General features: G+C 42.0%; 1 protein-coding gene across 5 annotated transcripts in view; it reads left to right on the top strand.

Moving 5' to 3' along the window:
• kdm6a (lysine (K)-specific demethylase 6A) overlaps positions 1-16,124 on the top strand; it is a 243,113-nt gene that overhangs the window by 60,390 nt on the left and 166,599 nt on the right. For all 5 annotated transcript variants that reach the window (XR_015758897.1, XM_043700863.2, XM_043700864.2 and 2 more), the window contains exon 5: positions 5,279-5,337. Coding sequence is in view for 4 of the 5 variants with exons in the window: in XM_043700863.2 (XP_043556798.1) it covers positions 5,279-5,337 (59 nt within the window). In the remaining variant the exon portion in view is untranslated. The remainder of the gene's footprint in view (positions 1-5,278; positions 5,338-16,124) is intronic.

Raw genomic sequence — 16,124 nt, 5'->3', positions numbered from 1 at the left:
TGCAGGTGTTCAGGGGGTTGGGTACTATTGCCAGAAATTGAACTGGACACTACCTGCAAGACCAGGTCAGAGGATAGGAATTCTGCAGGGTGTAACTCTTCACCTAACTCCCGAAGGCCTGATCACCATCTACAAGGCACAAGCCAGGAGTGTGATGGAATATTCCCCACTTGTCCGGATGAGTGCAGATCTAATAGCATTCAAGCTTTATTCCATCCAGGTTCACAAATGTTCACTCCCTCCACCACTGACATTCTGCAGAAGTATGTACTATCCACAAAATGTACTGCAGAAATTTGCCAAAGATACTTAAACAGCACCTTCTAAACCCATGGCCAATCCTGTCTAGAATGTCTGCTAACACATAAAAACACTGCCTCCGGCAAGTTTCTATCCAAGCCATTCTTCAGTCTGACTTGTAAAAATACATTGTTTCTTCATTGTTGCTTTTTTGTATGCCTTTGAAACCTAAGCAATAAATAAAGATCTGTACAAGAAAGCTGTGGGTTTAAAATTGTGTTTTCCAAGACAATTGTTAAATATTTCACATATAGACCATAGCATAAGTGAAGAGGTGATAATGAGTTCTTTCTGTTCTTGTTATTTCAAAATGATTGCAGTCCTTCTTCAAGAATCGCAATTTCCCCCCCGATGTGGTCGACGATGCCCTCCACCACATCTCTTCCACTTCCCGCTCCTCCGCCCTTGAGCCCCGCCCCTCCAACCGCCACCAGGACAGAACCCCACTGGTCCTCACCTACCACCCGACCAATCTCCACGTACAGCGCATCATCCGCCGTCATTTCCGCTACCTCCAAACGGACCCCACCACCAAGGATATATTTCCCTCCCTTCCCCTATCAGCATTCCGTAAAGACCACTCCCTCCGTGACTCCCTCGTCAGATCCACACCCCCCACCAACCCAACCTCCACTCCCGGCACCTTCCCCTGCAACCGCAGGAGGTGCAAGACTTGCGCCCACACCTCCCCCCTCACCTCCCTCCAAGGCCCCAAAGGAAACTTCCATATCCGCCACAGATTCACCTGCACCTCCACACACATCATCTATTGCATCCTCTGCACCCGATGTGGCCTCCTCTATATTGGGGAGACAGGCCGGCTACTTGCGGAGCGTTTCAGAGAACACCTCTGGGACACCCGGACCAACCAACCCAACCACCCTGTAGCTCAACATTTCAATTCCCCCTCCCACTCCACCAAGGATATGCAGGTCTTTGGACTCCTCCATCGTCAGACCACAACAAAACGACGGTTGGAGGAAGAACGCCTCATCTTCCGCCTAGGAACCCTCCAACCACAAGTGATGAACTCGGATTTCACCAGTTTCCTCATTTCCCCTCCCCCCACCCTGTCTCAGTCAAATCCATCAAATTCAGCACCGCCTTCCTAACCTTCTTCCCGACCTCTCCGCCCCCACCCCAGTCTGACCTATCACCCTCACCTTGACCTCTTTCCACCTATCACATTTCCGACGCCCCTCCCCCTAGTCCCTCCTCCCTACCTTTTATCTTAGCCTGCTGAACAAACTTTCCCCATTCCTGAAGAAGGGCTTATGCCCGAAACGTCGATTCTCCTGTTCCCTGGATGCTGCCTGACCTGCTGCGCTTTTCCAGCAACACATTTCCAGCTCTGATCTCCAGCATCTGCAGACCTCACTTTCTCCATTTCAAAATGATATCCAGAAAGGGAACCGTGTCAGTATCTTGGCTGATTGAATAGAGCTAAAGAGATTTTTTTTTTGTATATGGCAAAGTGGAAGGTGGCAGAAAGGGTTTGACCTCGGTAAAGTTGGATGACAGATATGACTGAGAGGGTACTAATGACCAACAATAGATCTGCAGAGATGATGCAAGACACAAGCATGGTATACAATCAAAGTGAATCTCCTGGTAAGAGTAGCTATTAGCAGCAACAGTCCTTTTGTGACCTTATTACAGTTAATAGTTTTTTCAGCACTCCCCTTGTATGTGCTGTATCATAAATCTATGACCCTCTTTCTACAACTGCATATTTGAGTCATTTCATTGAGTTTATATTATTTAACAAAAATTGACACTGGTACTTAATTTCATCATCTTGCCTGTCTGTGGTCTTGCTTATTATAAGACTGTTAATTTTCAGTTCAATCTGACCACTAAGTGAGCTCCTGACTCTCATAGAGTCATAGACATATCCAGCATGGGAACAGACTCTTCGGTCCAACCTGTCCATGCCGACCAGATAGCCCAACCCAATCTCGTCCCACCTGCCAGCACCCGGCTCATATCCCTCCAAACCCTTCCTATTCATATACTCATCCAAATGCCTCAAATGTTGCAATTGTACCAGCCTCCAGCACTTCCTCTGGAAGCTCATTCCATACACGTACCACCCTCTGCGTGAAAACGTTGCCCCTTAGGTCTCTCTCATATCTTTTCCCCTCTCACCCTAAACCTATGCCTTCTAGTTCTGGACTCCCCGACCCCAGGGAAAAGACTTTGCCTATTTATCCTATCATAATTTTGTAAACCTCTAAGGTCACCCCTCAGCCACCGACGCTCCAGGGAAAACAGCCCCAGCCTGTTCAGCCTCTCCCTATAGCTCAAATCCTCCAACCCTGGCAACATCCTTGTAAATCTTTTCTGAACCCTTTCAAGTTTCACAACATCTTTCTGATAGGAAGGAGACCAGAATTGCACGCAATATTCCAACAGTGGCCTGACCAATATCCTGTACAGCCGCAACATGACCTCTCAACTCCTGTACTCCATACTCTGACCAATAAAAGAGAGCATACCAAATGCCGTCTTCACTGTCCTATGTACCTGTGACTCCACTTTCAAGGAGCTATGAACCTGCACTCCAAGGTCTCTTTGTTCAGCAGCACTCCCTAGGACATTACCATTAAGTGTATACATCCTGCTAAGATTTGCTTTCCCAAAATGGAGCACCTCTCATTTATCTAAATTAAACTCCATCTGCCACTTCCCAGCTCATTGGCCCATCTGATCAAGATGCTGTTGTAATCTGAGGTAACCTTCTCTGTCCACTACACCTCCAGTTTTGGTGTCATCTGAAACTTACTCAGTGTACCTCTTATGCTCGCATCCGAATCATTTATGTAAATGACAAAAAGTAGAGAACCCAGCACTGATCCTTGTGGCACTCCACTGGTCACAGGCCTCCAGTCTGAAAAACAACCCTCCCACCACCACCACCCTCTGTCTTTTCCCTTTGAGCCCTTTCTGTGTGCAAATGGATAGTTCTCCCTTGTATTCCCTGAGATCTGATCTTGCTAACCAGTCTCCCATGGGGAACCTTGTCAAACGCCTCACTGAAGTCCATATAGATCACATCTACTGCTCTGCCCTCATCAATCCTCTTTGTTACTTCTTCAAAAAACTCAATCATGTTTGTGAGACTCTCAATGCTTTCTGCCAGATACTAGCTACGTTGAACTTGTATGCATGTTTCAGCCATCTACCATTAAATTCTCTTCTCTGTGGTTTTGTTGTCCTTCAAACTTGATTAGTCCACGTTCTGTGAAATTCATAGCCTAAATTGATCCCCAGGTTTATTCAAGAGCAAAAACACATTCCTGGAATAAGTCCAGCAGGTCTTTGGACCTGAAACATTAACTCTGGGTTCTTTCACAGATGTTGCCAGACCTGCTGAGTTTTTCCTGCAATTTACTTTTGTCTCTGATTTCCAGCATCGGCTGTGCGCTGTATTTCTATCATCGTGTTCCTCTCATCCATTGTGCGTATCCTGGTTGATGTTGGTTCTTGTTGTACAATTTAACTTTCTGATTTTGTATCAGCTTCTTTTTAGCTTCCTCTATGCAGTCTGCCTCTGCCTCTGAATTATTATTGTCATTCCCTCATTTAGAATCGCATTTTGTGTCTGCCTCATACCCACAACATGTTTTGATAGTTTGGCCAAACATCTTTTCCAAACACCTTCAATATCAGCATTCTGCAGCGATTGTTCCTTCTGTGTTACCCTGATCCACTCCTTTATCACTCCCAAAATTTCCCCATTTCCCCATGCCACCTTCCCATTGCCATCACAAAAGGTAATACTTGCCCATTCACCACCTGTCTCCTCACTGTCTAAAGCCCCAAACATACCCTCCAAGTGAAGTGGCATTCTGTTTCTGCTTTCAATCTTGCCTCCTGTATTCACTGCTCACAATACGGTCTCCTTTATGTCAGAGACCAGAAGGAGACTGGATGACTGCTTTGCAGAACACCTCTGCTCTCTCTGGAGGAATGACCACCATCTTCCAGTTGCTTGCTATTTCAATAAATTATACTTGCACTTGTACTAACATTTCTGTCCAACAAAGCACAATGCAAGCTTGAGAAACAATAACTCCTTTTCTGTTCAGACACCGTACAGTCTCTGGGACTTGATATTGAATTTCACAACATCAGAGCCCGACGAACCGGTTTTAAAAAAAACTACAGATGCTGGAAATCAAACAAAAGCAGAAATTGCTGGAAATTCTCAGCAGGTGTGGCAGCATGTGTGGAGAGAGAATCAGTTAACTTTTCAGGTCCAGTGACCCTTTTTCAGAACAAATTGATGTTCTGTCATTTTTTGCATTTTCTCCTCCTGTTCCCTCCCAAACCGCGTGCAAGCACACAACTTTATCTTATTTGAGTTTCATTGAGCTTGCTCACAGCAGAGAAAACTCATTCTCTCCCTTGCATTTTTTCTCTCTTTCACAATAGTCTCTTATAATTGGCCTCTACACCATTTACTATATTCCCTTTGCCCCTCCAAAGGTTATTTTAAAAATTCCAACTACTTTCAGTTCTGAAATAATTCACATTAATTCTGTTTCTCTCTCCACAGACGATACCACACCAGATGAGTTTCTCCAGCATTTTTTGTTTCTGTTCTCCATCTTTACCATCCTTGACGACCTTTCTTACTTTTTATTAAAGTCGTTTGTTTTTCTATTTCTTTTTCGTCTACTTTTTGTTTTTTGGGTAATTGTGACTGGGTGCAGCACATTATATAGCAGCATTTGTGCAAAAAATAATTTGCAGGTTGGTTTTGAATTTCCAAATGATCTAGTTCATGGTATTGTATCTCCAAGATGCTACGTTTGCGGTTAGTTTGAAATGTACTGATTACTATCTTTTGTAATAATTTTAGGCACCAATTCTACATTGAAGAATTCAGTAATTAAGTTAGTGAGTGTTTGTTCTAACAAAGTGTGTTGACTTTTTTATGTTATTGAATGTTTTAAATATTTTATCTCCACAGAATGCTGCCTTTTTATATGGCCTTGGTCTTGTCTACTTCCATTATAATGCATTTCAGTGGTAAGTAAATTATATATTAGTCTTTAATTGCAATAAGATGGCATCTTCAAATTAGTTAGTTTTACTTGTTTGGAGCAATGCATTTACCAGTTTGTCTTTTTCTGCTAGCCTAGGGTACATGGTTTGTAAAATTGTTTAACTGAAATCTCTTGTCTGTGTAATTCAGGCCGGGAAATGTGGAGTTATTATATTGCTTTTCATCTTTACTTACCCAATTCTGGTTAATTAGACACAGTGTCACTGCTGTAAGCCTGTTTTTAAAAAAAGGGAATCTATATTTGTTGCATCAAATTCCCCATCATCTCTCCGTGAGCCGATCATTACCCCCTTAAATAATAGAGTTAGAAAATCACTGAATTCGAGATGGAGATGGTTTCAAAAGCCCTCCATCTTCTGCCTGTGTGTTTTAGTTTCTTGCCACCATGTGTTCCTTTTCACAACCTCTATTCACATGCTTATTTCACACCTTTTTCTATCTCACCACCTTCTCCTCCTTCCAACATGGCCCACCTTCTAATTCAAATTGAAGTGAACCATGACTCTTTGTCTTGTGGGTGTAACTACAGGAATCAACTAAAAACAAAATAAAGGCTCTGTAATAATTTTTTCAGAATACTTGCTGATTGTGAAATTCAGTCCTTAAGGCAGCAAATATCCTAGGATACTATGAAATAAAAATTCATTTTCAACTAATCTGTCTTTGTAATCGGCTCTGACACAAATGACTTTTAACACAGCCTGTCCTCTAACAATGCTGAGACATGTTACTTTAATAAAAATCATGCAATCCAATTTAAATTGGACAAGTTTTAGGAATTTTATAATATTGCAGAACTTGAAATGATTTAAGATTTTACTCCACCAATTGTAATAGTCTATTCTTTATTGGCTAAAATAGTTGAAACAAGTCGGGTTGTTTGGGGAGGTGGTATTGCGTGGTAATGAAGTTGGAAAGTGATAAAGGACTTCTCATGTTTTGATGTGAAATGAGCTAAAATTTAGTTTCCTTTTAACATACTGCTGAATAAACCAAAGTGTGTTGTGATCATTAAACATGTTGGAAGGGTTAAACTTTTGTGTTGTATTCCGACATGAGGAAATGTCCAATAACAATTGACCACTGAATTACTGCAGCGATATCTCCGTTATCTGCTTTATTTGCAGGGTAACCCCACCACTGGTACATTTTGGACATTCTCAAATCATTGAGATTCTAGTCTGTATGGAATTATTCTTCTCCAACAACTCCTTTTGATGTTGTTCTGTGGGAAGTGAATGTTTTTTTGACATGCAGTGTTTAAAATTTAGCTTGCTACGTTTTACTGCAGACTCAGTTTTAGACTGACTCTTATGTTTTTTCCTTTTGTAAATGTAAATAAAATGTACTTTTCATTCCAAATCAGGAAAGTGCTTTAGTTTCTGTACTTGAGTCAAATTTTGACCGGTTTTAATACTTGTATAATTTACCAATGAGATATCACTTTTGTCAGCATGTAGGCAGTCCAGTAGAGTTTGTGATAAAATAAAATCTTTGCAGCTTCTTTGGGCTTAATTTTCCAGAACTGGTAAGGCTGTGGCATTGGTTTTATTTGGTGTTCTTTTGACGTGAAAGATTTATCATGCACCCAGTTAGTGCCTTTATTTCCATTTTTGTAGAAGGTTTGATCAATGCAGAGGCAGCAAGGACAAATAGAGTAACTAACAAAATTGTGGAGATTTGGACTTAGTTTTGAAAAGCTCCTTCATTTTTAGAAATGACCGCAGCTTAAATTTCTGTTTCAATTATTGACAAGTTGCTTTTTAGAAATTTGCTTGTTTGTATGCATTATAATATGGAATGTTGCAAGTCTTTTTTCCAGACTGGGGTTTTCACTGTAGCTCCATATAACCAGTTTTAGTTGCTATCTCACTAGTTGTAAAGTTAATCTCGATGGGTTATTAAAACAATTAGATGAAAGGTGGCATAGACATTACTTTGTATCAATCTTTGGGGAAGAAAAAGACTTACTGCACTTATTTCTTCTAGATATGCCATACTTGTGAATCTAAAATTTGAAGTGTGGATATTTCATGAGTAATTTGTTGTGTCTTTATTTGAAAACTTAAGCATGAGAAAATCTTTCGCAAATTTTGAGGGATGAGTTGTGATGAAATTATACAACTAATTATACGATTAAATTGTTTTGACAACTGTCAGCCTAAAATCATTTTAGAACCTTTTGGATGACTATTGTTAGTGCTGTGGACATAGCAGGGGTCAATCGAAGTAAACTAAACTTTTGGTTTGCACAATGTTTAAAGTTAAGCTCTTGACTTCTTTGAGAATTGCGTACTGAAGTGATAGATTCAGGAATTATCTCCCATCACTCTTATTTGGAGTCTACCAGATTTAATGACGTGAAAGGTGCTTTCCTTACAGATTCCAGTGGTCCTGCATGAAAAAACTTAAATGCTGCTTGTATTGTATTTTAACTGATCAATGCCACTCAGTCTCTTGTGTGAAACTGTTATTGATGGAGATACATGCCCAACTAATTTTTGTCAGACTTCTTATTGTGGTGACTCACCTGTTAGAGATAGTAGCCTGGATTTTGTTGTGGTTAAAAAAAGTTTTCACCGTTAATTTCTAAAACTGACAACTGAAGAATTCAAGTATGCACAGTTGAACATGGAAAGCTATTAGATTCTACACTATGTTGTGTGCTTTTGAAATGTCTCCAGGTGATAAACAATTCAAAATTGCTGAACTGATTGAAAACTTTCTCTTTATGTTGTAGCCATGATGTTATCTTCATCTGCAAGTGAGCAGGCAGGTTAATTACAGCTGGAATTTTATTATGTACTTAAAGTCATAATGCTGAAGAGCTTGCCAGGTCCTAGAAAACTTATTTTATATTTGCGTAATGTTATTCCTTTTTGTGATTTCATAGGTTTGTAATTTTTTAAAGCTTGCATTATATTTCAGCATCTAATGTGTATACTTCTACCTTTCCTTCCTCTATATAAAGATTTTTAAGAATGTTGTGGTTCTGTTCGCCGAGCTGGAAATTTTTGTTGCAAACGTTTCGTCCCCTGTCCAGGTGACATCCTCAGTGCTTGGGAGCCTCCTGTGAAGCGCTTCTGCGGTGTTTCCTCCGGCATTTATAGTGGCCTGTCCCTGCCGCTTCCGGTTGTCAGTTTCAGCTGTCTGCTGTAGTGGCCGGTATATTGGGTCCAGGTCAATGTGTTTGTTGATGGAGTTTGTGGATGAGTGCCATGCTTCTAGGAATTCCCTGGCTGTTCTTTGTTTGTCTTGCCCTATAATGGTAGTGTTGTCCCAGTCGAATTCATGTTGCTTGTCGTCTGCGTGTGTGGCTACTAAGGATAGCTGGTCGTGGCATTTCGTGGCTAGTTGATGTTCATGGATTCGGATCGTTAGCTGTCTTCGTGTTTGTCCTATATAGTGCGAAGGACTAGCCACACTACCATACACAGGAGCATTTCAGAACCGACAGCCAGACTACTGCGACCACTAGGACTTATAACAGCACACAAACCAACAGCCACCCTCAGACAACAACTCACCGAACGAAGGACCCGATACCCAGCATGAGCAAAGCTAATGTAGTGTAGAAAATCCCATGCAAGGACTGCACAAAACACTATATAGGACAAACAGGAAGACAGCTAACGATCCGCATCCATGAACATCAACTAGCCACGAAACGCCACGACCAGCTATCCTTCGTTGCCACACATGCAGACGACAAGCAACATGAATTTGACTGGGACAACACTACCATTATAGGGCAAGCCAAACAAAGAACAGCCAGGGAATTCCTAGAAGCATGGCACTCATCCACAAACTCCATCAACAAACACATCGACCTGGACCCAATATACCGGCCACTACAGCGGACAGCTGAAACTGACAACCGGAAGCGGCAGGGACAGGCCACTATAAATGCCGGAGGAAACACCACAGAAGCGCTTCACAGGAGGCTCCCAAGCACTGAGGATGTCACCTAGACAGGGGACGAAACGTTTGCAACAAAAATTTCCAGCTCGGCGAACAGAACCACAACAACGAGCACCCGAGCTACAAATCTTCACCCAAACTTTGATTTTTAAGAATATTCTTCAATGTATTTGACTGCTTAAATAGCTTTAGCACATTGCTCCTGGCCATTGGAGAGCACCTCAGAGACCACTATCTTTATGGACAGCATTCTGAGGTCTCTGGTGAAAGTTGTTGCTTTGCCACTCATATTGAAATTTAGCTTGATGGTTGTATCTATAAGCTTTCGTTCTGTTATACCTATATAGCTAGAACCATTAAATAATATAAACACCACCCTTTCAAGTATTTGGAAGTTGCTTATGTGCAGTTCAGCTTAATAGGGCATTGAAACTCATAGACCAGAGATAAGTAACTGCTCTGATTCCATTATGTTTAAAATTTGAAGAGTTTGGTTTTGAAGAATAAATTTCAATACCCTTCATAATGGGGGAAAAAAGTCTCCATTTATAATGAAGAGGAAAATAGCATGAGGTGGTGAGAGTCCAATTCGCCAGAACCTACTTTTCAATATTGCAAGCCACAATGATGATTTTTCAGTCACTGTCGTCTTTGGTTATGTGAGTGTGTTGCAAAAGATCAATTTTTGACTCAGACCAGGGAAACCATTGGAAGCAGCAAGATGAACGTGCTTTTTGCGTGCCTCTTTTTAAACATCTTTTTCTAATCTGAGCTTAGTTTATTCCTATGGAAAACTGACAACATGCCTACTAAGTGCTTTGAAATATTTTGTTATATAAACCCCATTAGCTTGAGGTGGTGTTGACAGTGTGTTGACATGCAGTTCCAGGATTCTCAAATCTGTGCAAATAGTTAGTTCAGCTGAATCTGACCAAAAAAAACTGCAGATGCTAAAAATCTGAAATGAAAACTGTTGGAGAAGCTTGGTTCTGATGAAGTTACTGGACTTGGAACATTAACTTTTTTTTTCTCCACAGATGCTGCTAGACCTGTTGAGTTTCTTTGTTATTTGGCCTTTCAAGTCTGTAGCAGAGAGCATTAACCATATTTCCCAATCCTGAAGTACACCCCTGAATTAATTAGATCATCAGCATCCCCATTACATGATCCCAATTAATCTAAACAGTCACTGTGGGAGAGTGTAGGGATTTGAAGATGTGTTTGGCTTCCCTCGCAGGTAGCAATTGTTGACTTATGGATGTGTCCATTAGGGCACTAGCAAAGCAGCATTTGACAGCACAAAAGGCTGCAAGGTGTCAGTGTTATCATTACACATTTATTCTATGACAATCTATCATCCTGAAAACAAAATTACTGGCCTCAAGAGCTCCAAACTGAATGAGCAGCAGTAGGAAAATTCCACAGATTCAAAAGGGCACAAGTGTATAAAGAGGGAGAAACCATGATGTTGTTGATAAATCCATTTGTGCTCCTGAATGGAAATTGGTAAGTTGGTTATTTCTAAGTAACATGAACATAGAATCGGAAGCTGTTATTAATTACATAGAAATTATACTCCCCCAACAAAGTGTTTTCTGACTAATGGTACACCATGTTGTTCATGCTTCATACACGTCTCCTTCCATCGACTTCACCTTCCCACAGTGGTACATCCTATTATAGTCACTGTCTCCACCACCACCACCGCTCAGCAGCAGTGTGTACCATCTACAAAGATGCACTGCACAAATATACTAAGTTGCCTTAGACAGCACCTTCCAAATTCATGGCCACTTCCATTTAGAAGGGCAAGGGCAGCAGATACATGGGAGCACCACCATCTTCAAGTTCCCTTCCAAGTCACCAACCATCCTGACTTTGGAATATATTGCCGTTCCTCCGGTGTCACTGGGTCAGAATCCTGGAGCTCCTTCTTAGAGTATTTAAATGTCACTATACCTCAAGATGGCAACAATTCAAGAAAAGCTGGTAATGAGTTGCCTTAAAGTACAATTAAGGATGGGCAATAAATGTTGGTCGAGCTAGCACTGGCAACATCACAAGAACAAATCAAAGTTTTGCTTCTCAGTGCATTCAGCTGGAATGACATAGACCTTTCAAATGTGAGGTTTTGAATGTATTGTTGGATTTAAGGGATGCAGTTTTAATAAACACATGGGACTTTGGCATTTTTCTAAAGTACAGCAACTTTCTACCCTTCCTCAAACCTGCAAACAACAGTATTATCAAACACCGTTTTCCACAGGCATGGACTAAGCTGTTAGCCAGGTGATGAAGCTTGACAAATAAGTTTTAAAGCGTTTATGATGGGTGGAAAGAATGTTGAGGAGGTGGAGTTTAATGCAGGAAATTCCAGAGCTAAGGACCTTGCCATCTGGCCATTGATAGTTGAGTGATTACAGTTGAGCTTGCCCAAGATTCCAGAATTGGAAGAGTACAGTTACCTAAGAGAGTTAGGTAATGTGGAACTGCAGGTTCATGGTGGGGAATTAAGAGTGGCATTGCTAATCAGGGATAGTTTCACAGCTGCAGAAAGGGAGTGCATGGAGGAGGGTCTGTCGACAGAGTCAGCATGGGTTGAAGTCAGAAACCGGAAAGGAGCACTCACTTTATTGGGAGTTTTCTATATGCCCCCCAGTAGCATCAGAGACACAGGAGCAGCTTGGGAGGCAGAATTTGGAAAGGTGCAGAAGTAACAGGATTGACTTCAACTTCCCTAATATTGATTGGAACCTCCTTAGTTCAAATAGTTTGGATGGAGCAATTTTTGTCAGGCGTGTCCAGAAAGTGTTCCTGATGGGCTAACTAGAGGGGATGCCATATTGGATTTGGTGCTTGGCAATGAACCATGCCACGTGTCAGATCTCCTGGTGGGAGAGCATTTCGGTGGTAGTGATCACAAATTCCTGATTTTTTGTTATAGTCATGGAGATGGATAGGAGCAGACGATATGGGAAAGTATTTAATTGAGGGAGGGGGAAATTACAATGCTATTAGGCACTAGCTGGGAACTGATGTTCTCAGGGAAATGCATGACTAAAATGTGGAGGTTGTTTAGGAAACACTAGCTGATAGTGCTGGAAAGGTTTGTCCCACTGAGGCAAGGAAGGGGTGATAGGTGACAGACCCTTGGGTGTCAAGGGATGTGGAACATCTAGTCAAGAGGAAGAAGGAAGCTGACTTAAGGTTGAGACAAGGATCAAAACATGGCTTGAGGGTTACAAGGTAGCCAGGAAGGAACTGAAGAATGGACTTTGAAAATATAGAAGGGGGCATGAAAAAGCTTTAGCAGGTGAGATTAAGGAAAATCCCAAGGCGTTCTACACTTATTTGAGGAACAAGAAGCTGACCAGAGTGAGGCTCGGGTCAATTAGGAGTAGTGGAGGGAACTTGTGCCTGGAGTTGGAGGAAGTAGGAAAAGCCCGTAATGAAAACTTTGTTTCAGTATTCACTACTGCGAGGCACTTTGACGTTTCTGGGGACAGCATGAAATAGGCTGCTATGCTAGAACTGGTTGGTGTTAGGAAAAAGGATGTGTTAAAAATTTTGAAGAACATTGGGATGGATAAAAACCTTGGGCCAGATGGGATATACCTAGGTTACTAAATGAAGCGAGGGAAGAGATTGCTGTGCCTTTGGTGATTATCTTTGCGTCTTTACTGGAGTAGTGCCAGATGATCGAAGGGTGGCAAATGCTGTTCCCTTATTCAAGAAAGGGAATAGGGTAATCCTAGGAATTACAGACTAGTCAGTCTTATGTCAGTAGTGGGTAATGTATTGGAGAGGATTCTGAGACAAGATTTATGATTACTTGTAAAACCATAGTTTGATTAATAGTCAGCATGGCTTAGAGAGGGCCAGGTCATGCCTCAGAATCCTTTATTGAATTCTTTTAGGATGTCACAAAACATGTTGATGAAGGTAGAGCAGAAGATGTGGTGGTACATGGATTTTAGCAATGTGTTTGGTAATGTTTCTCATGATAAACTTCTTCAGAAAGTAAGAACATGAACATAGAATAGGGAAATCTGGATGTCTGGTGGTAGTAGATGGAAAGTATTCAGCCTGAAGCTCGGTGACCAGTGGTGTTCAGCAGGGATCAATTTTGAGATCTCTGCTCTTTGTGATTTTTATCAATAACTTGGATAAAGAAGTGGAAGGGTGGGTTAGTAAGTTTGCCAATGGCACAAACATTCGTTGAGTTGTGGATAGTGTGGAAGACTGTTGGAGGTTACAATGGGACATTGCCAGTATGCAGAGATGAGCTGAGAAGTGGCAGATGGAGTTCAACCTTAAATTGTTAACGCCTTCATTTTTGAAGGCTGAATTTGAATGTAGATTGCAGAGTTAAAGGCAGGATTCCTGGCAGTGTGGAGGAGCAGAGGGATCTTGGGGTTCACGTCCATAGATTCCTCAAAGTTGCCACCCAAGTTGTTAAGAAGGTGTATGGTGTGTTGGCTTTCATTAGCAGGAGGATTGATTTTAAAGAGGTGCAAGGTTTTGCTGCAGCTCTATAAAGCCCTGGTTAAGCCGCACTTGGAATGTTGTGTTCAGTTCTGGTCATCTCTTGATAGGAAGGATTTGGCAATTTTAGATAGGGTGCAGAGGAGATTTATCAGGATGCTGCCTGGACTGGAGGGCATGTCTTCTGGCGAAAGATTGAGAAAAGCCATAGCTCCCTCGTTGGGGTGAAGAAACATGAGAGGTGACTCGATAGAGGTGTACAAGATGATGAGAGGCATAGGTAGAGTGAATAGTTTATCACAACTGGGCATAACTTTAAGGTGATTGGTGGAAAGTTTAGGGGAGATGTCAGAAGTAAGTTCTTTACATAGGTGCATGGAATGCACTGCCAGCAGTAGTGGTAGAGTCAGATACATTAGGGACATTTAAGTGACTCTTGGTTAGGCACATGGGTGATAGTAAAAGGAAGGGTATGTAGGTCAGTTTGAACTTTAGAATAGGATAAAAGGTCAGCACAACATAGAGGGCTCAAGGTCCTATACTGTTCTGTACCCTGCTATATGGAGGGGTGAAACACAGCCTTGTTGCTTAGCTGGGAACAGGTCAGCGTGTGTGATAATGGCCAAATGTGACTTGGGTAAGTTAGCATAAGGGTAGCTTTTGTTTTGGGTATGTTTGAATTAAGTTTGTTGCATTGTTTGCTTATCTGAATCCTGTTACATATTCCCTAACTCATAGAGTCATAGTGATGTACAGCATGGAAACAAACCCTTCGGTCCAACCCGTCCATGCTGACTAGATATCCCAACCCAATCTAGTCCCACCTGCCAGCACCCGGCCCATATCCTTCCAAACCCTTCCTATTCATTTACCCATCCAAATGTTGCAATTGTACCAGCCTCCACCACTTCTTCTGGCAGCTCATTCCATGCACGTACAACCCTCTGCGTGAAAAGGTTGCCCCTCAGGTCTCTTTTATATCTTTCCCCTCTCACCCTAAACCTATGCCCTCTAGTTCTGGACTCCCCGACCCCAGGGAAAAGGCTCTGTCTATTTATCCTATCCATGCCTCTCATAATTTTGTACACCTCTATAAGGTCACCCCTCAGCCTCCGATGCTCCAGGGGCAACAGCCCCTGCCTGTTCAGCCTCTCCCTGTAGCTCAGATCCTCCAACCCTGGCAACTCCTTTGCTCTTGAGGCATTAAGGTTAATTTGGTGTATGCAATATGTCATAAAAGTGGTGTGTTTGATTGCTTTATTTCACTCTACGTATTCTCAAAACCAAAGAGTTTCTTCCCTGTCACAACGTGGATTAATGTGATTTTAGAAAGTGTCCACCATTGCCCAATTAACAATAGTTAGAGATGGGCAGTGCACCATCTCCCGAGATCAAATCATTAAACACTGGATCTTGTGCTTGGTAATGAACCAGGCCAGGTGTTTGATTTAGTGGTAGGTGAGCACTTTGGAGAGAGTGACCATAATTCAGTTGATTTAGTTCAGTGATGGAAAGGGCTAGGTACATGCCACAGACTAAGAGTTATAGATGGGGGGAAGGGCAACTATATTGCGATTAGGCAAGACTTGGGAGGCACAGAATGGGGTAGCAAAATGCAGAGGATGGGTCAGTCGAAATATGGAGCTGGTTTAAAGAACAGATTTTGCGTGATCTTGATAGGTATGTGCCTGTCAAGCAGGGAGGAAGTGATAAGGAAGGGGAACCATGATTTACTAAAGAAATTGTATCTCTTGATAGATGGAAGAGGGAGGCTTATGTGATGTTGAGACGAGATGGTTCAGATGAGGCGATGGAGAGTTACAGATTAGCGAGGAAGAATTAAAAGAGAGTGTTAAGAGGAGCACGAAGGGGACATGAGCAATCTTTACTAGGTAGAATAAAGGAGCACCCTAAAGTTTTCTATAAGTATGTGAGGAATAAAAGGATGATTAGGGTAGGAATAGGGCCAGTCAAAGACAGCAGTGGGAAGTTGAGTGTGGACCCTGTGGAGATCAGAGAGGTGCTAAACAAATATTTCCTATCTATTTTCACTCAGGACAAGGAGAATATTGTAGAGGAGAAGACCGATATGGGCTATTGGACTAGAAAGGATTGTGGTTACCAAGGAGGAGGTGTTATCAATTCCTAGAAGGTGCAAAAGTAGATAAGTTCCCCTGGGTCAGATGGGATTTATCAGAGGATTCTTGGGAAGCTAGGGAGGAGATGGTGGAGTCTTTGGCCTTGATCTTTGAGTCGTCATTGTCTACAGGTTTAATACCAGATGACCAGAGGATTGCAAATGTTGTGCCCCTCTTCAAGACGGGCAGTAGAGATGACCCAGGTA

The sequence above is a fragment of the Chiloscyllium plagiosum genome, unplaced genomic scaffold (genome assembly GCF_037043375.1).
Source record: "Chiloscyllium plagiosum isolate Xiang-an unplaced genomic scaffold, Cpla_swu_hap1 HiC_scaffold_12, whole genome shotgun sequence".
Taxonomy (NCBI): domain Eukaryota; kingdom Metazoa; phylum Chordata; class Chondrichthyes; order Orectolobiformes; family Hemiscylliidae; genus Chiloscyllium; species Chiloscyllium plagiosum.
Note: the sequence above shows the minus strand (reverse complement) of the source record. Positions and strands in the feature narration are given on the sequence as shown.